Source organism: Aethina tumida, chromosome 1 (genome assembly GCF_024364675.1).
Source record: "Aethina tumida isolate Nest 87 chromosome 1, icAetTumi1.1, whole genome shotgun sequence".
Taxonomy (NCBI): domain Eukaryota; kingdom Metazoa; phylum Arthropoda; class Insecta; order Coleoptera; family Nitidulidae; genus Aethina; species Aethina tumida.
In genome coordinates, this window is record NC_065435.1 from 1,559,359 (window position 1) to 1,583,598 (window position 24,240).

Consider the following 24,240-nt stretch of genomic DNA (forward strand, 5'->3'; position numbering starts at 1 on the left):
TAATCATTGATTTTCCGAATTTATTGCCGGATTATAAAATCATACATATTTATATTACGCATTATTTGCACTTTTGTGCCGTGTTAATTAAAACATGCAAAAAATAAATTAATGTAATAATTAATATATTTATCCATTTATGAAAAGCCAATTTTATTTTTAAACGATTTACACTAATTGCACACAAAAACCTTTAACATTAATTAATATAAATTTATAATTTTTAACAAATTTAACATTAAATTATTTTTAATGCATGCATATGTATTTATTTTATATGTAAATAATATAATTTAACATGTAAATAAATAACAGGATTTTAAGTATAAAATATATATATTCTAAACATTGTTTGTTGCTTTCCCTTGTTTTCCAATAATTATTTTGAGTCATTATTAAAATGCACAAATATATTTTTAAAATTAAAAAGAAAATATTGTTGTGATGATACGATTACAATTTGTCCTGTCACAAATAAACAAAGTATTAATTGTTTATATTAAATAATTTAAATATATAAAATTTGTTTAAGTTATTATATTACATAATTGAAAACAATACCTTTATCATTTATGTACACACAGAATCTTTGGTATTGTTATACTATTTGTTATAACTAAATTTAATTTCATTGTTTGCTTTGTTTTATAAATTATTATTGTGGTGTAAATTATGGATTGCTATTGTTTTAAACTACGTTGTTTTATGTAATATTAATTGAAATTCTAATATCTAAGTTCATAAATTTAATTTGTTTTTAGCTACACGTGGTTCAATGCGTTAAAATATTAATAAACAAAAGTTTTTTTTTTAATTTTTCCTCTACTTAATAGTTTACTGCTGATTTATTTTCTAAGGTAACATATAACATAATTGAGAAAATACGTTTATCATTTATTTATAAAATCTTTGATAATTGTTATAGTGTTTGTTATAACTAAATTAAATTTCATTGTTCCTATTGTTCTATAAATTATAGATTGTATTGTTTTATGGCGTGTTGTTTAGGCAATATTAATTGAAATTTATAATTATCAATTCTGTTCTGCAACTTTATAAATTTAATTAATTTCCTCATACAACTACACATATTGTTAACATTTTTAAAGTCAAAAACTTATAACAAAGGTTTTGCTTAAATTTTCCCAGAATGTTACAATTTGTTTATGTTACCAATGTTGTAAAAATTAATATTAACATGAAGTTGTCCTTTGTGGTGAAGCTTCCTGTGATGGGTGGTTTAAAATTTATCATTTTATAATACAATGGAAAAATTTATTTATTATTTATATATTGAATATTTGGTTAATATTATAGTGTTTGTTACGACTACATTAAATTTCACTTCATATTTTTCTAGAGGTTACTTTTATGATAAAACTAGATACATTCTGTTATACTTTCACATGTTACTTTTTTATTTATTGTAAATGTTATTAAGAAAATATCAATGCTATTTTTTGAAAATTGCATTCTGTTAAAGTTTCCTATGACTGTTTTCAATTTATATGCTTATATTAATTTATAAGTATGATATATAAGTACAAATTTTAATCCTACAATTTTCAAAATTTTGTTAATTTTCTTTTAGTTATACTTGTTTTAGAAAAACAATTCTCTAACAAAAATTTTGTTACGTTAATATTATAAAAAAATATTTTAATAATACTTTTAAAAATTATTCCCTATTTTAAAGTCTCCTGTGATTATTTTCATTGAATTGTTTAAATTTATTCATTAAATATTTGGTAATTATGTGGTGTTTGTTATTACTAAATTAAATTGTATTGTTCCTATTGTTATATAAATGTTTGACGTTAATTTATAGTGTGACATAATTATGAGTTTTAATTTGACAATTTTCCAAATTTTAAAATCAAAAATTTCTTTAAAATAGTTAAAAAATATTGTCTCCTGTGATTATTTTGATTTGTTTTATTTTCAAAAAAATAAATACATTGAAAACAAAAAGTTATTTTATGGTGATTGTTATAATTAAATTAAATTTCAATAAATTATTGATTGATTGACAATTTCTAAAATTTTTATAATTTCCTTATTTGGAAACAAAAGGTCTCTCTCTTAGAATATTGTAATATTACTTTTAAGAATTATTTTTTATTTTACAGTATCATGTGCTTATTTGTATTAAATTATTATTTTTTTAATTTTCTATAAACTATATTTTATTTGGAAACAAAAGGTCTCTTAAAATATTCCCTTAATGTTATTTTTAAAAATTGACTTCTATTTTAAAGTTTCCTGTGATTATTTTTAATGAACTGTTCAAATTTGTTTTATTTTCTAAGGTTCCACAAAATATAATTAAAACAAAAAATGTTATTTTATTATTTATTATGTCTTTGGTAATTTTATGGTGTTTTATATATTATAGTAAATATTATAAAGAATATTGAAATATTACTTTTAAAAATTATTAAATTTGCTTAAATAATTGGTATTAATATTTTTATTTATTTACCTTTGGTAATTGTTATAATGTTTGTTATAACTAAATTGAATTTGATTGCTCCTATTGTTCTATAAATTGTTGATTCACATTAATTTATACTCTGCTGTTTTAGGTAATATTAATTGAAATTTATAATTATCAATTCTGATCTCCAAGTTTATGAATTTAATTAATTCCCCATTAACCACACACGATTCCATAAAATTACTGTTCAATTACTGTTGTTGCTTTAAAGGATGGAAATAAAGAAAAACTAGAATAATACTTATCCTAAACGTTAAAATTATTGTTGATGTCATTATTTACGGATAAGTTTATTTGTCACCATTAAACCTTGACAACGACTAGACAATGTTCGTCGTTTACAAACGCCCTGCAATAGTTCACAATTAAAGATAAATATTAAACATGTGCATGTAGCTTGCATCAAAATCCGAAAGAACGTAATGGACAACGTTGGCGCGAAAGAAGAACAGCACACATTTGCAGAACTCCTTTCGAATACACGTACGGGCGTGCGGTCCGGATTATCCTGCCAATAATGCGAAGCGCTGAGGCATTCCGTTGCAATAATTTTTAGTATAAACAGCGCAGGACTACAAACTATTCGATCCCGGCTGCTTTTTCATATATATTTTCTTTTTCCTTTGTCGTCCGAGACGCGAGCAATTAAAATTCTGTCAAACGCCTTTCAATATCATGTTACAGCAAAAACTCCAATCGCATGTTGAATAAGTCATTATTAATTAATTAAATACAACCGGGGGGTGAGGTGATATATCGGAGAAAAAGGGTGAACTAAAAAAAATAAAATTGAAACGTATAAAGTAAATTAAGTTTTTAATCAATACTGAACGAGTAATAATCCTTGAGTAATTAAAAATGAAAATCTAGGTTAAAATTCAATTTGATTTGGACAACCTCATATTATATAAAAAAAATATTAATCGTTAATGGTTTTTAATCAATACTATTCGTAAAAATGAATATGAAAATAATCCTTGGGCGTTTATCAGTAAATCGTTAGTGAAAAGTATTCGGGATGCAATTAAAAATTTAATCCAGCCAAAAATTCAACTGTATCAAAATATAATTAAGCGAAATCTAACTCCGGCTTTATGACTTCGTATCGTGTGATGGATGCACCGAAAAAAACACTGATTGGTCGTTAAACAATTTTAATGCGAACTATGAAATTTTTTTTAACTTGCGACAACTAGGTTGATTCTCAAATTAAATTATCCTTGCAAAAAGTGTCAGGTTTTAAAAGTTGGATCAATTTATATGTATTTATCTGACTATGTGCATTGGCAAAAATAATTTCAGTTAAAAAATGACATTTTTGGATAACTATCTGCTTTATTTTCCCACAATGTTAAAAAAATCAATATTAAAAATTAAAAAAGTAAATGTGTATAATTTTAAGTCATTTTAATTTAACTAGTATTTTTATTTGTATTGTAATTTAACTTATTAATTTAATTACAATAATAAGTATTTTTAAAGAATTTTAGTACGAACAATTTTTTTTTTTTTCATACCTGGAACTACGATTTTCCAAATTAAATTATCAAACAAACAACATAATTAATGTACAGGTTTTGAAGTGCCAGATAAATTTAAATATACTGCTACATTGCCCACACTTTACTAACATAATAATCTCATCAATGCCCGACTAACGACATTAATTTCCGATAAAAGGGGAAATTGTTATCAACGTCGTCAATTTTGAGTCATTTTTGGGAGAATTAATATACACGATTATCAAATAATATTTTTAATAAATTCTTTCTTCACATTTGGAACAACTAGGATGATTTTCAAATTAAATTATCCAGCAATAACAATAATTATGTGTATAAATTATTTTATGCCATTTTTGAAAGAAGTTAACGTACAAGATTATTATAAATTTTAACCATGAAATTGTTTTATTAAATTTTAAATAAATTAAAAGTAATTTGGTCCAAGAACAAACTCTCAAGAATACAGTTTAACTTGTATAAATTATTCAACATTACCGCTAGTAAAACAAATGTGGGTTCTTTCTAAGATTATTTTAATTTAATTGGTACCATTTGATAATAATTATTTGTATAACATAATTTAGACCATTTTTAGAAGAAGTTATAGTACATAATTATTATAAATTTTAAGTAAATATTAACAATAAAACTACAAATTTATTAAATAAAAAAATAATAAAACTAATTTAGTCCAGCTACAAAAATTCAACAAGTTTCACTTTTAAAAATTAATCAGGTTTATTATTATATTAAAAAAATTATATTATTAGGTAAAAGGCAAATATGTGTTGTTTTATATGTTATTATTATATAAGACAATTAATATTTTTTATTTTAAATTCTTTTCATTTCATTGAAAGAAGTTAACATATAAGATTTTTATAAATTTTAACCATGAACTTATGTGTTTATTAAATATTAAATAATTTCTCTACTATTAACAAAATAATATTAATAAATAAAAAATAAAGTATTTTAACAAATTTTAGTGTAAATATTGAAAACTTGGAACAATTAGTATAATTTTAAAATTGAATTATCCAACAAACAACATAATTAGTGTCAGGTTTTAAAGTGATTGATAAATTTATGCATAGTTACCTGATAATGTGCATTAGTGTAACATAATTTTATTTAAAATGATGTTTTTGTTTAATTAACTGGTCTATTATCACATAATGTTAAACTAATTATAAAAACGAGTAACGTAGCAACCGTATCTTATTTAAATATTTGTCTTAGATTGTTAAAACAGATTGCGTACTGTAAATCTAAATAACGTTACAACACACTGTTGTATCAAAGGAAACAACAATTTCCGTCTAATTAAAATTTGAAACAATTCATCCAAGAAATACCTCAGTTGTGCACTAATTGTAAGCAGATTTTGTTTACCGGGAATTGAAAAATATAATTGTTCGGGAATAATGAAGAGCCAGGGAGAAGCTCGAAGTAATCACAAAGCAATTTTCAGCTGAAGTTTCAATTAACCGCTTAATATTTACCTTTTTAACTGGCGAAAACAGTTTACGAGACGATTTTAATTGGTATCAAACTTTGGCATACACAAAATCTGTCATTTAATTTATGCAAGCTGCGTTATTGGTGATCACGGATTCCGGATACCAAAAAGACAAAAATGCAAATAACATCAAATAGTTCTTTCTTTTTATTATTAACTAAACAATATATGTGTTTGCTAAAATTGGCGTATAAGATTAATTATACATTTTCTTAAAGGTTAAATAATTTACTACTTTGGTCCAATAACAAAAATATAAGAGAATATTAAGAATCTCACTTTTATAAATTAGCCATTTAAGCTACTAAAAATAATATTAAAAATGTTACACACATATTCCTATAAAAATTTTAATTCAATTAGTTTTTTTTTTGTTTTATAATTATTGTTATTATTTAAATTAAGTCAATTTTTCAACAGATTATGAGAGTCGCATTTATAAAAATCAATCAAATTATATATTATGTTGTTCTATAGGTATTTTAATTTAATTAGTATTTTGTGTTTTATAATTATTTGTAATAATAAAATTATGTCAATTTTTGAAGAAAATGTACATGATTATTATAAATTTTAGCTGAAAATTATCCTTTTAAATAATTATATATTTCTTTAAATGGTAAATAATTTAAAACTACTTTGATCTAATAATAAAAATTCAACAAACTTTGAGAGTCTTACTTGTAGAAATTAAATGAGATTATGTATTATTAAGATAAAATTAAAAATTGGCAAATTTGTGTTGTTCTTTAGGTATTTTAATTCAATTATGCCAATTTTATATTTTATATTTTATATTTTAATTTTATATTTAATTTTATAGTGTGTCATATTTAAACTTTAAAGTGTTAAATAAAACTAAATAGGCTCATTATACATGAATGGTTTTAACAATAATTAAAAGTGTTTTTTTGGATTTCAACAAATTTACGACAATTGTAGAAAACTGAAGGTCGTTTTAATTATAGGAATGAAGCCACTAAACAAATAGAAATTAAATTGCATATTTATAAATAAATATTGGTCTGTCTGTGTCATACCTTGTTAATTATTTGTAATTGTATGTATTTTGTTAAATGAATAGACCGCAATTTATCAAATAGAAAATTAATATTTAAGGATAAAACAAGTAATTCTGCATTCACAAGCAGGAAACATTAACACACAACCAAATAAAAATCGACTAAATCAAAACACCATAAACCGACCGTGTAAAATTGGAAACACACGTTAAAAACAGTTTTATCCTTTTAATAAAAGTTTAACAACGCACTTTTATTTTTTCGATTATGCACACTCGTACTTGATTCGTCCGAACGTTCGGACGATTAAATGCGAATATTTAATGGCCTTAACCGTGGTACAAAAACTCACCTCCAAAATACGAAACCCATGACCGCAAGCACGAACGCGACTCCGGCACAAATGACGCCCACAATGATGCCGGTCTTCAGATCGTTCGTGGTCTGCGGCAACGATTCTTCCTGTCTCTCGCAGTTCGGCCTCACCGACAGCGTTTTCTCTTTCGAGTACGGCCCGAAAATCGTTCGTCGCGTATAATTGCTCGTCGTGGCGGCCCTCACCCTCGCCCTATACAGGCCGTGTTTGGACACGTTCAATGTGCGCTGCAACAACGCAAAAATGATCATTTAACATATTTATGTAATTCCAATTAAGGGTAAATAACTTACTGAAGTTTCCAGGTGCTCTTCAGACGCGGTCATCGAATGACTGATGTTCTGATTGTCGAACGTGACGTCCACGTAATAATAGTTGATGGCTTTGTCGTAGTGATCGGGACGTTTCCATTTTATGAGGATGGTGTCTTCGGTTTGGCATGATAGTTCGAGGATTTGCGGCGCGCTCGGTCCCGATATGTCCGTCCTGTTGTACACCGGATCTGATGGTTCGCCCTCGTTCTTCTGCGTGAACGCCTTCACCCAGATTTTGTAATCTGTATTCGGTCCTGAAATTTAAATTTTTCTGTTAATGTCTCTAATTCACATAATAGAAAATCGATACAACTTTAAATAATATAGTTTAAGTCAAGGAAGTGTATATAAACAGTACTTTATAGTTTTAAATATTTTATGTTAAAGTTACAAAGTTTTCAAGATTCCAGTTTAAAGTTTGTCTGAAACTGTTTATAAATAATTTAAACGACTGTCATTAAAAAATAAGAGACAAAGTCATTGTTAAAAAGAGGTGTTAAGTTATATAAACTGCTTTTCAAGAGATTATTATTATTTTTTTCAGTATGTAATTATCTCTTTGGTTTGAATCACTAAACAATAGATAATATTATAAGATTATAATAAACAACTATTTATATAGTTTATATAATTATATAAACAAAAAAAAATTAGGTTTTAGGCAGCTAAATAAAATGGTAATTGCTATTATGTATAAAAGTTTAAATATTAAAATTTTTTTCTCTAAAACATATTTTATATGAATACTAATTAACATATTTTTCCCTAATAAATAATTAATAAAATAAATGAATTTGTAAAGGCTTTTTTGCAGTATGACAATAAAAATTACAATAAAAATTATGTAAACTGAACTTCAAAAATGATACGTTGTTATTGTCATTTAAATGTTTACAAAACTAAAATATTATATTGGGGACAGATTATTTATTATTATTGATTCAGAACTAAATTAAATATAAAATATACTAAAATGTGTTAAAAAATAAAAAATTTTGAGTGAAATTGATGAATTTATTCAGTAATTAATTTTTTATCTGATATTGAGAAAAGTTTAAAAATTAATAAAATTAATCTCATTAATGTAGTGTCATTACATTGACATTTTACACAATAAATGTATATTATAAGATATTCTAAAAATATATACATAAGTAATAAAAAATAAATATTAATAAATAAGTGAGTGTGAAAATTGTTAAGATTCAGAGAAGTTTAAATGTTAATAAAATTGATATAATTTAAATTTTAGCTTATATAATAAATATGTTTATGTGATGATTTTTATAATAAATATATTTATGTTTGTGCATTATTGCTAAGAAGTCTAAATATAAAACATACTAAAATACGAATTAACGAAACAGAACAATTAAAATTGGTAAAACTGTTCTTTGTTTAAAGTAAATTTTCCATTGTTTTTTTCGACTAAACACTCATTAAGCTTGCCAACAATTCCATAAAAAATAAACTCCACTAAGACAGTTTTATTGTGATATTCCAAAATAAAAAAAGTAAGTAATAAAAAATTAAATATTCAACTTGTTTAAATTAATGAGGGAGGATTGTTTAATTTTTTATGTGATAACATTTATTAACATTCTGAGAAGCTTAAAACATTAACAAAAGTAATATTTTTTAAGTTTCACCTGAACAATTTTTATAATAAATATGTGTATGCTTATTATATGTTTATTTAATATTACTAAGATGGTACTAATTAAATGTAAAAGATTTTTAAAGTAAATTTTTCATTGTACTTTCAAGTAAACACTCACTAAACTTAATTTCAACAACAATTTTACAAAAAATATACCCCAATAAGATAATTTGAAGATATATAAAACTACAGAATTAATAATATACAACATTGTTGTATTTATTAGTTTTAAGATGGAGTTGTTTAAATATAAAACATATTTAAACAACTCCATTGTTTATCTATTTAACATATATAAATTTTTCCTTGCTTTTTAAACAAAACAGTCACTAAACTTAAATCAATCAAAAATCGACTATAATAAGACAGTTCTAATAGAATATATTAAAATAATGTATGTAATGTAAGTAATAATAAATTAAATATTAAATAGATAAATATTGTTTTATTCAAATTCAAATTTACATTGTTATATTTAAAAATCTAATTTATTTAGAGATGCTTAAAGATTAATAAAATTAATGGCAGTCAAATTTTACTTCATTGATTTTTAACATAAATATGTTTATGACAATATTTACGTTTATTTATTATTACTGATTAATGTAGTAATGAAACAGAAAACATTAAAATTGTGATACTCTTATTCAAATTTGATTCTTATAATAAATAAGCTTTTTATTATTAATATTTACGTTTATTATTACTAATATGAGACTGATTAAGTAATAAAAAATTTTAAATCAGTGAAGGTTAATTGACAAAATTAGTGATTCAATCTGTATTCAATTTTTTTATGACATTGTTTAGATTGACAGAAGCTTAAAGTCAAATAAAATTAATGTCAGACAAATTTTACTTGAATGATTTATATAATAACTATGTTTATGTTAATATTTATACATTTATTAGTGATTAAATATAAAATAACTAAAATACGTAATGAAATAGAAAAATTAGAATAGTTACTCCATTATTCAAACTTTACCTATTTGATTCTTATAATAAATAAGTTTATTATTATTATTATTTGCATTTATTATTACTGATATGAGACAGATTAAGACATTTTAAATCAGTGAGAGTGAATTGACAAAATTAGTAATTTAATCAGTATTGAATTTTTTATATGACATTGTTTGGAATTACAGAAGCTTAAACTCAAATAAAATTAACGTCAGTCAAATTTTACTTGTATGATAAAATTGCTAAAACTTTGTCTAGAATAAATTCTTCCTTTTTTCAGCAAAACAGTCACAAGGCTTAATTTCATTAAATAGTTTATACAACAATAGGTTCGAATAAGACAATTTTAATAGGAAGTAACTAAAATTTTACAAAAAAATAAGCTCGAATAAGACAAATTTAATAGAACATATTAAAAAAGATAAAGTAGATAAATAAATATTGCCTTATTTAAAACAGTGAATTGTGATTTATTCTGTATTTAATTTTTTTATATGATTTTACTTAATTTTTGTAATAAATATGTTATTATTTACGTTTATTACTGAGATGAGATTGATTAAATAAAGAAAGTCAGATCTAATATATTCTATTTAATTACATCTGGCAAAACTGACAGTTGCAGTAAAAATCATCAGATAGTAATTTTTCTTTGTTTATAATTAATTTTCACTCGTCTTTCAACAAAATATTCCTTACAATTAACAAATATTACAGTTAGTAGGTTCCAATAAGTTTTAACAGAATATGCTAAAATAATATAATATAAATAATATAACCAGATACAGGGTGGTCCGAAATTAATGGGAAAATAACAGGCATAATAACAAAACTAGCAGTAGCAAAAAGTGATCAAATAGGAGATAATTGTTCTTTGTTTAGAATAGATTTTTCACACCTTTCTTAACAAAAATACTAAAGTTAATTAAACAACAATTTGCTAAAAACAATAAATTCTAACAAGACAATTAAATAAAAACGTGTGACTAGATACTGGGTGATAGGACATAAACAGCAGAAGATAAGTGTTTGTAGAGTAACATGCAGATAAACGTGGACTTACTTAAATCAGTGAGGGTGAAATTGATGTAATCAGTGTTGTGATTTATCCGGTCAAACTTGACGTCGGTGGTGTTGGCGTACATATAATAAACCCTGTAGCCGGCGATGACACCGTTGATTTTCTCCGGATTTTCCCATCTCAGCTCTATGGTGTCGGAGGTGACGTTCAGGACCCCCAAATTCCTCGGTTTAGACGGCACTGGAACGAAAGTAGGTGTGTACGATGGAACCGTTGTGGTCTCTTCGGTTTGGCTTTGGCCGAGGCACGCGGCGCAAATCGCGAGCAATACGCAAATAAAAGCATGGCCCATCTTATGACGCGAAATAGATGCCATCCATTCAACCCACTGATCGGATTTCGACCGGCAACATTATTACGCAAACGTGGCCGCGACCATCGTCAATTCGTCGCGTCCGCGTGCAGCCTCACAATATAATGTCATTTTTCGTTTATCAGACTCAATTGCACAGGAAATAACAATAACAGTTAGTGTTTAGGTTTATTATGCACCACCCAGCGGTAAGCTACGACAACGAACCGCTCGCGCAATGTTGCCAATCGACGCGGTACCGACCGCCTACCCGGTAGGTCGGACGTCTCGTCGCGACGGAACTACCGAACCAACTAGATCAATAAACGCTTTGTTTTCTTACGGTCCTTCTGAGCTACGCGAGCCGGTTATTATAACGTTACGTTCCTTTTGTTTCGATACGACATAATAAATTTACAGGACAATCTTTCGTTGCGACCAAATTGGTCAAATTAAATTTCCTGCCCCTCCTCTAGGGAATTTACATACCGATTATCGGCAAATTGGCAACGCCTCACCGTTCTTATTGTTGTTTATTTATAGATGTCGATATGATTTCAAACTTATTTGAATTTCTCTTTCGAATTTATCTAATTGCACGAATTATTGCCATTAAATATACATAATTGTTTGATTACATGTAATTTGGTTTTCTATTACAACGACTCATTTATTTTATTGCACTAGTTTACACATTTCAACTTTACAAACAGAAATTTATTCTTGCGTCTTTTTACGGTAAGTCTGGGGCGCTCCTCAAGAAAATTATATTCAATTTTTTATATAAATCTTTCAGTTTATCATCTTACATAAAGAGGCGTTTAAAATCAACGACAAACTTGATTAAGATGAGTCATAAAGGTGAGTAAAAAATCATGTATCCAACGGTACATAAATTATTTTAATAAGAAGAGAAATAGTTGATTTGCAACTATAGAAAGTTCAAATTTCATTCAATTTTTGACTGTCTTGTTAATTTCGTCAGTTATTGTGAGTATGTGAGTATGAGTTATTTTTTCAACAATAAATGATTTCAATGTCCCAAGTTTAACATTTTTAATAGAAACCTTACAAACATTTTAAGTCTTATCAGTCCAAAATCGAACAACAATTGAAAATCTAATTATAATAGATTATAATTATGTGTAATATATTAATTAAATTGTATCATTTACTGATAAAACACATACATAAACATAAAGAATAATTTATAAAAATATGTATTATTCAAATATTAAAAAAAAACAAATAGTTAGTTGGAAATATATTGTGTCCAATTAGTGCTGAATTAGTTTTAATTTATTTTATTACTAAATTAGTGGTGACACATTTTTATCATAAAATATAATAAAGTGGTTTGGTATTGTTTTTCAGTTTCTCATTTTATATAAACGACGTTCAGAATCAAGAGCAAGGCCGATTCAGATGAAAAAGAAAGGTGAATAAATTATGCACCCAACGATACATAAATCGTTTCAATAGGAAGAAAAATAGTAGAGTTGCAGCTGTAGAAAATTCATATTTCATGCAATTTTTTTACTGTTCTGTTAATTTCGCCATATGAGCAATTTTTTCAACAATAAATAACTTCAATATTAAATTTAACATTTATATTAATATTTTTATTATACTCTATTGTACTTTGTAAAGAAAGTTGCATTGTTCAGTCTCACATTTTACTGACGGCCAGATTCGACGCCAAATCCATTTGAGATGTGTCAAAAATATGAATAAATTATGGATCTAACGGTACATGTCATTTAGGTAGAGAGGAATATGATGGAGTTGTGGCTGCAGAAACTTCAAAATCCAAAAATCAAGTTCAAATGTATACAATTTTGTCAATTATTAAACTTTTTAAAAAAGTAGTTAATAGAAATATAAATAATTTGCTTCTATGTGATTAACCACTTAAGTGGTTATACATTTTTTGTAGAATATACTGGTGTAAAGAATACTGTTTACGGTGTAGTAATAAAAGGAAATAAATATTTACATAACAAAACGAAATAAAAATAAATGTATGTAAGTGTACCATATCAAAACATCATTTAAATAATAAAAAGGTGTTGAATTAAGTGAGTATAATTGCTGATTTATGATAATAACAAATATTATTATAATTGTTTAATAAGTGTTAAATTATTTTACTAATAAAAAAATCAGCATTCGTTTTTATTATGCTTTCAACATTTACTGAATAAAACATTAATTACAACGTAAGTAAAATAAATGTAGTGCTACCTTTTTATATACTTTAATAATACCAAAATAAATATAAATAATAAAGGTCCATTGAATTGGCTAGTTTTTTTATTATGCATGTAATAAGTTTATATTTAAACAATTAAAATTGAAGCAAAATATTTATCAAGTAATTAATATATATTGCGAATTAATAACGTGAGAACAACTTAGGAAATCAATTCTTGTTATCTAATTGTATTTTATAGCTGTTGATTTCTTATAATTGTTTAATTAGTTTAATTGATTCTATAGTTAAATCACTGATGATTTATTTTTATTATGGGCATACATTTTATTAAATACCATAAAGCAAAACAAAACTTCTATATCATTTACAACCTATTAAAAATTAAATATTTTAAAAATACGTAACAGAAATATAAAATAAAACGCTTTATAAATTTATTTTATTATTGATGTAATATATTGCCAATTTTAAAAGTTAATATTCGTAACAAAACATTATTAATAGTATTTCTTATTTGTTTTATAGCTTCATATAACAGTTTAGTAAGACTCAATTTATTTAACTATTAAATGTTGTTTTTTGTCGTGAATAAAGTAATTTGAATAAAATAGTACAATAAAGCTTTTGTGCTTCATTCACAACTAATGAAGAATTACAGTTACATATTTTTTTATTTACTATATTGATAAGTAGGAGATTAATATTTAATAATTAATGTCAACACAAAAATTGATAGTATAGTAATACAAAAAAAAAAAAAAAATAACATCAATATTTCCTCCATTTTTTAAATAAACAATTGTGCAGTAATTTTGCGAATAAATATATATAATGAAAATTGAGTCGGAAGCTTTTTCATTTATTATTTTTTGCAATTACTTTTCAATATAGATAAACAATATTTATTGTTTTTTTTTGTTGGATTTAATAGGACGAAACAATAATTTTAATTATAGTGGAATCTGCCGTGCAACCAAATATGTTTTAATTTTCGCAACAAAAATGTTTTCAATGTACATTCTGTAAATGAATAACTTCGTTGACATTAAATAAGTGAAAAGAAAACCTTTTGTATTTAAAAATCGGTTATTGCCATAAACAAAAGTTATTTTCGTTCGTCATATAATAATAACTGTTGTGGAATATTTATTTTAAATAAATAATTTATTAGAAATCAATATATAAGATTAATTTTATGTGAATATTTAATTAGGTTGTATTTTTTATGTTTCAAATAAAAGTGGTTTATTGGATTATTTATGGCGTAAATGGTGTTTTATTAAGGATAAATATGAAATTTGATAAAACTATTTGGTTTAATTTTACAGTGTCCAGTGTTTTATTATCTTGTGTAGCTACATGTGTGGGCGACCCGAATCGAAATAATTTCCCCAGCGTTTTATAGCAAATTCAACATTACTAACGCAAAGAGAATTTTATTCTTATACATATTTAATATGACCACACACACAAGATATAATTTATTTACTTACTTTAAATATATGTATATTTTTTTAAATGCATATACAAAATGTGTCTGACATTTTTAGTATTAATGATAAGACAAAAGTTCCTTTGTACTTATATGCCAATCAGATAAGATATTGCCACTTTTATTTTTTATTACTTGTTTAATAATTTTACGTTTTACTTTAAACAAATATTAGAAAATATTTGCATATTAGAAATCATTCATAACATACTTAAACTCAAATTAAATTGATTTAATTAAACTGCAATAAATTTTATTAACTTGTAGTTCAGTAATTTATTTATTAACAGTAATAACTGTATATTATAAATTGGAAAAATTAAAAAACAAATTAAAAATATATGTATTCAGGTTGCCTGCTATAAAAGGACCTCTTTTATATAGTTATCTTTGTCGTTAAGCTTTCGTGAACGAAACTTCCTGAAAGTTATTTGTTGTGTTTTTAATGGGTTATATACCTGTTAAATCAAATTTCATATAGATAATCAACATTGTCTGTTTTAATGGAAATAGTGAAAATGTGTCGAATTTTTCGTAATTTGTATCTGGTTTACAGCCAAAGCTATATTAAAAGTTTGTACATGAATTTAATAACAAAACTAAGGATCCGTTGTCGCAGATAAACAGATTTTATAGTTCCCGTTTCCACTTATTAGAGGCAAACAAAAAATTCTTTTTATTCATACTGAAATTGGAAACAATGATGTTATTTTAGCGGTAAGTAAAAATCAATAATATTTACAATGTTATTTAAAGCTTTGAGCTTTATATATTTATTAATCTGTTTTCTCAAAATTCGTGGAGCTTTTAATAGCCCTTAATTTGTTTAATTAGACAATATTATGATTCTGACAATTAATAACTTTTATTCATTCAAATTATTATTTATTTATTTAATAAAACAATTAATTGCCTCAATTTTATCGTTGTAGTAAATTGATAATTTTTAAAATTAAGAGCTACCTCACTGTATTTTTCTTTGAGTATAAATAAAAAGGATTTTTTGTCATCTTTAAAAGGGTACAAACGAGTGGAAACGAAACTAATAAATCTGTTTACATACGGCAGACAACAGATCTTAGTTTTGCCATTAAATATCCATATACAAACTTTTTATGTAGTTTGTATAATAAACCAGATACAAGTGATAAAAAATATGATACATTTTCAGTTTATCCATTTTGACGGACAAAACTGATTAACTATCTGAAATTTGATTTATTTAGTACTCAAGAACTCAATAACAGAGATGCACTAAAGTGGCAATAATAGAGCATTTTGTTCCACATTGAAACTGTTGTATTTTCACTTTTTATAATCATTTAAATTCTGCTTCAAATGTATGTTTTATTTGAAATTTATATATATATATATATATATATATATATATATATATATATATATATATATATATATTATGCTTCAACTGTATGTAATATAATAAAATAATGAGACAACAGAACAATTTCTTTAATTTATATATAAATAAATCTGTAATAAATAATTATAAAGGTAAAATCTTAAATATGGTTTTATAATTATTTAAATTTTGGTACAAATGTATGTTTTATTTAAAATTTGCTAATTTTAAATCTATAGATTTTTATTATACCATAAATAAAGGGAATTATAATCATTAATTATAACATATATTATAAAATAAAATGAACAATTAAAAAATTAGATTTAATTTAAAAATATTCGCTAACTGTGTATTATTACATAATTACACAAACCCCAACGGTGTTTTTTTTTTCAATAAATTTTGGATATTATTTGTTTCGTTCAAATTGTTGTATTTTCTTTATTTATTATTCGATTGAAATGAATCTGTTGTTTATAAATTATCATTTATAAAATTAACTTAACTTATATTATATATAATGATTATAATAACATATAAACAATTATTTATTATAAAACAATAGATAAAATTTTATTATTATTTACACATGTTATTAATTATTAACTTATTTAATTACACATATTTATGTATTTTTACAATAAATTTTAGAAATTATTGTTCAAATTTTTATATTTTCTTTGTTTATTATTATTTACTTTCGATTGAAATGAATCAATTGTTTAAATATAAAATTAACTTAACTTTAACAATATGTTATATTAATTATAATGATTATAATAACATATAAATAACTATTTATTATAAAACAATAGGTGATATTTGTTTAAAATTCAAATATTGTATAGGAAAAATTTCAATTCGGTTGAGAATGTTCTCGATCCGCATGCAACAAAAAAAATTCGACGTCGACCAATCAGACGCAAGGGATGAGTCGCCGCCATTAGCCGCCATTAGCCGCCATTTGCCGCCATTACCGCCGCGTCAGTCAGACCAGCCAGTCTGTTATCGATCGTCGTATCGACCGGTCGGGTCCGGTGGGGTGGTGGTCCGCGCCACCATACCCTCCAAGTTAATTCGGTGGTGCAGTTCGGTTTAGTGTAGTGACTCGTGTGTTCAATTAGTGTTGTGATTAGTGCCTTATTGGATATACTGGATACAACCATGGATTGCAAAGTAGGTGCCTTTTTGTTACAAATCAATTGTTTACCGGGTTGTGCAATTATTTTATTTGAACGGCACATTAATGTTGTTCTTTTATTCCAATTATATTTTGAAATTATTTTATACCAATTCGTACCTAGAAATATAAATTTAGTTAATTCTACTGAAACTTAATACAATAATCACTATAAATACTTTTTATAATGTCGGTTATATAAGTAATAATTAAAATATTAAATTAATTTATATTAATTTTAATTAAAATTATTGGAAAATAAACACTTAACAATTAAGAAAATAATTCAAACAGACCGACACCATAATTAAGAATATGATATAGATATAACTAGTTATTGGATTGTTTTTATAATTTCAGAAGTCGCTAGTATTATAAATAAATAATCAATTCTCAATGTTTTAACTATTGAAAAAACAATTGAATGGTTAATAACAATTAAAATAATAAATGCATTAATAAATCTTTGCATGGAATAGTTCATAAGAATAAATGCATGCATTAAATGATAAAATCATGAGAATAAATCAACTCTACTTGGATTAAGTGGAGTGTTTCAATCAATTAAAAATAAATGCATGGATAAAACTTTGCATGGATAGTTTATAAGAATAAATGCATGGATGAAACTTTGCATGGATAGTTTATAAGAATAAATGAATGTTTTAAATGACAATATTTCAGAATAAATGAACTCTACTTGGATTAAGTGGAGTATCAATGAATTAAAAATAAATGCATGGATAGTTTATAAGAATAAATGCATGCTTTAAATGACAATATTTCAGAATAAATCAACTCTACTTAGATTAAGTGGAGCATCAATCAATTAAAAATAAATGCATGGATAGTTTATAAGAATAAATGCATGGATGAAACTTTGCATGGATAGTTTATAAGAATAAATGAATGTTTTAAATGACAACATTTCAGAATAAATGAACTCTACTTGGATTAAGTGGAGTATCAAGCAATTAAAAATAAATGCATGGATAGTTTATAAGAATAAATGCATGCTTTAAATGACAATATTTCAGAATAAATGAACTCTACTTGGATTAAGTGGAGTATCAAGTAATTAAAAATAAATGCATGGATAGTTTATAAGAATAAATGCATGATTTAAATGACAATATTTCCGAATAAATGAACTCTACTTGGATTAAGTGGAGCATCAATCAATTAAAAATAAATGCATGGATAAAACTTTGGATGGATAGTTTATAAGAATAAATGCATGGATGAAACTTTGCATGGATAGTTTATAAGAATAAATGAATGTTTTAAATGACAATATTTCCGAATAAATGAACTCTACTTGGATTAAGTGGAGTATCAAGCAATTAAAAATAAATGCATGGATAGTTTATAAGAATAAATGCATGCTCTAAATGACAATATTTCAGAATAAATGAACTCTACTTGGATTAAGTGGAGTATCAAGTAATTAAAAGTAAATGCATGGATAGTTTATAAGAATAAATGCATGATTTAAATGACAATATTTCCGAATAAATGAACTCTACTTGGATTAAGTAGAGCATCAATCAATTAAAAATAAATGCATGGATAAAACTTTGCATGGATAGTTTATAAGAATAAATGCATGGATGAAACTTTGCTTGGATAGTTTATAAGAATAAATGCATGTTTTAAATGACAATATTTCAGAATAAATGAATTCTACTTAGATTAAGTGGAGTATCAATGAATTAAAAATAAATGCATGGATAGTTTATAAGAATAAATGCATGAATGAAACTTTGCACGAATAGTATATAAGAAAAAATGCATGTTTTAAATGACAATATTTCAGAATAAATGAACTCTACTTGGATTAAGTGGAGGATCAAGCAATTAAAAATAAATGCATGGATAGTTTATAAGAATAAATGCATGCTCTAAATGACAAATTTCAGAATAAATGAACTCTACTTAGATTAAGTGGAGTATCAATGAATTAAAAATAAATGCATGGATAAAACATTGCATGGATAGTTTATAAGAATAAATGCATGCTTTAAATGACAATATTTCCGACTAAATGAACTCTACTTAGATTAAGTGGAGCATCAATCAATTAAAAATAAAAGCATGGATAAAACTTTGCATGGATAGTTTATAAGAATAAATACATGCCTTAAATGACAATATTTCCGAATAAATGAACTCTATACTTGGATTAAGTGGAGCATCAATCAATTAAAAATAAATGCATGGATGAAACTTTGCATGGATAAGTATAGTATAGTATATTTGAGTTTTTAAATAGTTCTTTCTCTGGTTAAAACATTGAGAGAAGATTTTTTGTTTATTTCTTCGTTGATCGTCAAGACCTGCTCACACCTGGACCATGATGACCCAATCAACTATTGGAAAGACGATAAGGCAACAGGGAAAGGGCGTTCAAGGTAATAATTCATAATTTTAATTATCAATGAAACAATGATATTAATTGAAGGTTTTTGATTAATTTCAGGTAGGTCCAGAACGAGACTAGTTAACCTGGCAACTGGCAACGCAAAGTAAGTTTTTGAACAAATTGATTTTAATTCCAAATCTTCTTGCATCATGATCTTCTGACTTATATATAAATATGTTTTTGAAAAATGTAAGAAAGATACCTTTTATGATTTTCAGGAATGGTTTATTTTTATTTTCTTTGTCAAATTTAATGAGACGTTCTTTTCAGCTCAAATAAATTAATGATACAGTTGTGTTAAATGTTTGTTTGGTATGATTTTCAGGAATATTATATTCATTTATATGTCTTTTAAATAATACTAATAAGGCCCTCTCTTTCAGCTTAAATAAATAAAAAACAATTTAGTTTGTTTTATTTTCGTCACATTTATTGAACAAAATCCGAGGTCTACAAATTCCCTATTTGTTCGTCATATTATTGACCAACAAATTCCCTTTTTGTTCGTCATATTATTGACCAACAAATTCCCTTTTTGTTCGTCATATTATTGACCAACAAATTCCCTTTTTGTTCGTCATATTATTGACCAACAAATTCCCTTTTTGTTCGTCATATTATTGGCCAACAAATTCCCTATTTGTTCGTCATATTATTGACCAACAAATTCCCTTTTTGTTCGTCATATTATTGACCAACAAACTTCCTTCTTGTTCGTCAAATTATTGGCCAACAATTTTCATTTTGGATTATTTTTTAATTATTTTTTTATTTGCAGGAATTCATAATGATTAATTATTTTAATTTATTTACAGATAATAGAGTATTTAGATTTTAGTAAATTGTAACTTAGTGTAGGGCTGCATTTACTCAGCGAGGATTAGTATTTTTGAAATAAATAGTTTTCGCCGTAAATGCAGCGACAAGCTCACCCACAAATTACTAACCCAAAATTGTATTTTTAAATTGTAAGGCTTGTCATAGGATTTTCAAAATTGTACTTCTACTGCAGAGAACAATTTTGAATTATGTCCTATCTGATGACGCACGAAATGCAGAAACAAGCGGGAATAGAATATATTTATTTTCTATTTCCTTTCATTTATCATAGAGACGAATATAATTTTGGGTATTTTACAATATTATATATTTAAAACTTTATTTATTTTTCTTTTATTTTTTTTTTTCATTTATTAATATGTATATTTTTAATTGTAAGAATTATTAATGACTAGCAACTTATCAAATGCCCAGTTCAAGATTATGCTCGAAATTGTCAATAATAATGCAAACGTTCAATTTAATGTTATAATAATGTAGTATGTATATTGCTTTTTTGTTAATTATGATTAAATATGTATATAAATTTGTAAATTCTCTTGGTTTACATTAAAATTGCTGTACTTTGATGGTTTATAATATTCTGAATTAGGATAAAAATGATTATTTATTTAAAATTTGTCGATTGGTATCTCAAATTTTTTGGTTATTATCATTAAACAGGTAAAATGGGCTAATAATATTAAAACAATTAATATAAAATAACAATTTGATCAACTTTTTGATTTTTATTGGTCGAAACTGATTTATTATATTTTTAATATTTAGAATAAATGTTTATATTTCAACAACAATGTTGGGATTCCCGTCCACGGCAGTTGAGTTCCGATTCAGAAGCAGAACCGTGTCGAGACGTGTCTAATGAAAATAACCAGTTCACAGAAAGTCGGTTTGCTGAATGGCAACACTGATGGGGTGTTATACATGAATCAATTCAGTCTATTATCGATCTGCGTATTGATCTGTCGATCGGCGGTGTGTGCTCGCACCCTCGCCTTACATTAATTCGGTGGTGCGGTTCGGTTTATTGCAGTGACGTTTACGGTTAATTAGTCCGCGATTAGGGCCCCGTTAATTAGATAGTATACCTATTGATTTTCACAGTAAGTTTCTTTTATTATAAATCAATCGTTTACGGAATATTTCAATTATTTTATTTAAATTTAAAATTAAGTATTTTGTTAATCATTTATCATTTAGTTAAATAACATAACAAGTTACTTTATTAATACAAACAATATTTTAAAACAGTTACATAATAATATTTAAGTCCATTAATTAGTACAAATTAATTCGAAATTTCTGTTTATATCATGTATCAAATTATTATATAAAATATAAATTTCAGTTTATAATATATAAATCAATTATATGGATATTAAATATTCCGTAAATTATTTACTATTTAAAGGTGGAAGCTTTTTTTGAAAATTATTGTAATTTTGACTTGATAAAACCTTTCAAATTATTTTCTTAATTATCATTTTCGAAGTTATTTTAACCAAAAATTAACGTAAATTCAGTTACATAATAATATTTGGTGAGTATATTATAATAACTGTTTTTTTAAAAAATTGTTTTTATAATTAAAATTTTTGTTAAACAATTAAAATTATGATCCAACATTGATTGTACAACCAATGTTGAGGACGAACAAACAGCAGAAAAACAATGAGTACCGAGAGTAAGGTGAAAAAACACTTTTTTACTGTGCGTTCTTTTTATTAAAAAGAACACAGGTAACGTGCCCGTTCTCTTTTATTATTGCTTATTACATTAAATTTATTCCTTATTCAGAAATAACCTTTAATTTTATGAAATTTAAATAAAATAATTTAAAAATTCCCTTCATCGTTCAACAGTAAAAATAACGAGGTATATATTTAATAATGTGTACATTAATTACATAAAATCAATATAAAGTTTCTGTTAAATATTCAAATATTTTGTTTATAAATTAAATATGAATTTTGATTGTAATCAAATCACTCTTCTAACGTCGATATTTTAAATCAGTTTTCGTCTTTAGGGTCTTTTTTATATTTTTTTATTATTACAGAACATATTAAGTAGGAATATAAATAAATATAAATCATCTTTTAATGTTTTAACCGTTGAAAAAATGTTTTTTTAAATAATTCAATTTTTTTACAGTAATATGTGTTAATAGTTGATAGTTTTTTCGTACTTACTTCATTCTTTTGTTGGATAAATAAAGTCGTTAGAAAATGATATTTGGTCCTCAATTCGAGGTAAAGGAATTAGTAGATTACAGTTTCAGAAAGAGGGTTTGATGCTCATCAAAGTATATAACACTTTACTTGGATACGTAAAGTCTTGAGTCGAGAACGCTCAAATTAGTATATAGTTAAATGCTCAACTTTCATATAAATAGTATTAAATGATCAGTAATTTTAGTGTTTCGAAACCTGAGTTTTATACTCATTAACTTTTCTTGTATAAGTAGAGTCTCGAGATGAAAAAGTTTGTCTTTATTGAGTTTTTATAAATAATATACAACAATTAGTAGATTATAATTTCAGATAAAGAGTATGATATTCATTAAAGTTCATAACACTTTACTTGGATAAGTAAAGTCCTGAGTTGAGGACTTTCAAGTTAGTATAGAGTTAAATGCTCAACTTTCATATATACATACAGTATTAAAACATCGGTAGCTTCACAGTTTCGGAACCTGAGTTTGACGTCTATTAACATTACTTGGATAACTAGAGTTGCAAGATGAAAACTATAGTAGTATAGAGTTAAATTCTCAATTACATTTATTTGGAAAAGTAACGTCCTGAATTCAAAAAGTTCAATACTGACGTATTGTGTCAGATGCTTCTTCAAATTACATTAAAGGTCATTAATTTCAGTTTAGGAAAATTAGTTTGATACTCAACAAAATATTCAATACTTTACTTGGATAAATAAAATCGAGATCTGAAAAAGTTCACTTCAGTATTTAGATAAATAAAGTCAAAATATCACATCAATACTTGGTTGAAAGTTCAATTTTCTTATAATTTACAATTCCGAAAACTAAGATTGATGCTCATCAAAGTATTAAATACTTTACTTGTATGAATAAAGTCGACTTTCGAAAATGTTCATTTCAGTATTGAATTCGAAGCTTACTCTTAATAAGTCTTTATAAACTATGAGTAGTTTTTACAGTTTGAGAACCTGAGTTTGATATTGTAATCTGCAATGTTAACTAATGCTTTCTTTGATTAAAACAAACATTTCTTGTTTATTTTCTAGCTGAGTGAGAAGACAAAAACTTTTCGTTAACCTCTCGGAGCCATGTGAAGTGTGATGACCATTGAGGAGACGATAAGGCAACAGGAAAAGGGCATTAAAGGTAATAATTTTAATAATAAAATTTATTAATGAAACATTATTTATTATTTAAATGATTTCAGGTGGGTCCAGAACGAGACTAGTTAACTGGGCAACTGGCAACGCAAAGTGAGTTTTTAACACATTA

At 25.0% G+C, this 24,240-nt stretch overlaps 1 protein-coding gene across 2 annotated transcripts in view; it reads right to left on the reverse strand.

Annotated features, from left to right (window-relative positions):
* Positions 1–24,240, reverse strand: part of LOC109601308 (tyrosine-protein phosphatase 99A) — a 106,868-nt gene that overhangs the window by 10,217 nt on the left and 72,411 nt on the right. Inside the window, exons 1-3 of one of the 2 annotated variants that reach the window (XM_020017540.2) lie at positions 10,926–11,436; positions 7,216–7,490; positions 6,899–7,149 (exon numbers count right to left, since the gene is read on the reverse strand). In XM_020017540.2, coding sequence (XP_019873099.1) covers positions 6,899–7,149; positions 7,216–7,490; positions 10,926–11,259 — 860 coding nt within the window. In that variant the 5' untranslated portion in view covers positions 11,260–11,436. Of the gene's footprint in view, positions 1–6,898; positions 7,150–7,215; positions 7,491–10,925; positions 11,437–24,240 lie in introns of those variants that run through there. The other variant, XM_049968116.1, reaches the window with a different exon arrangement.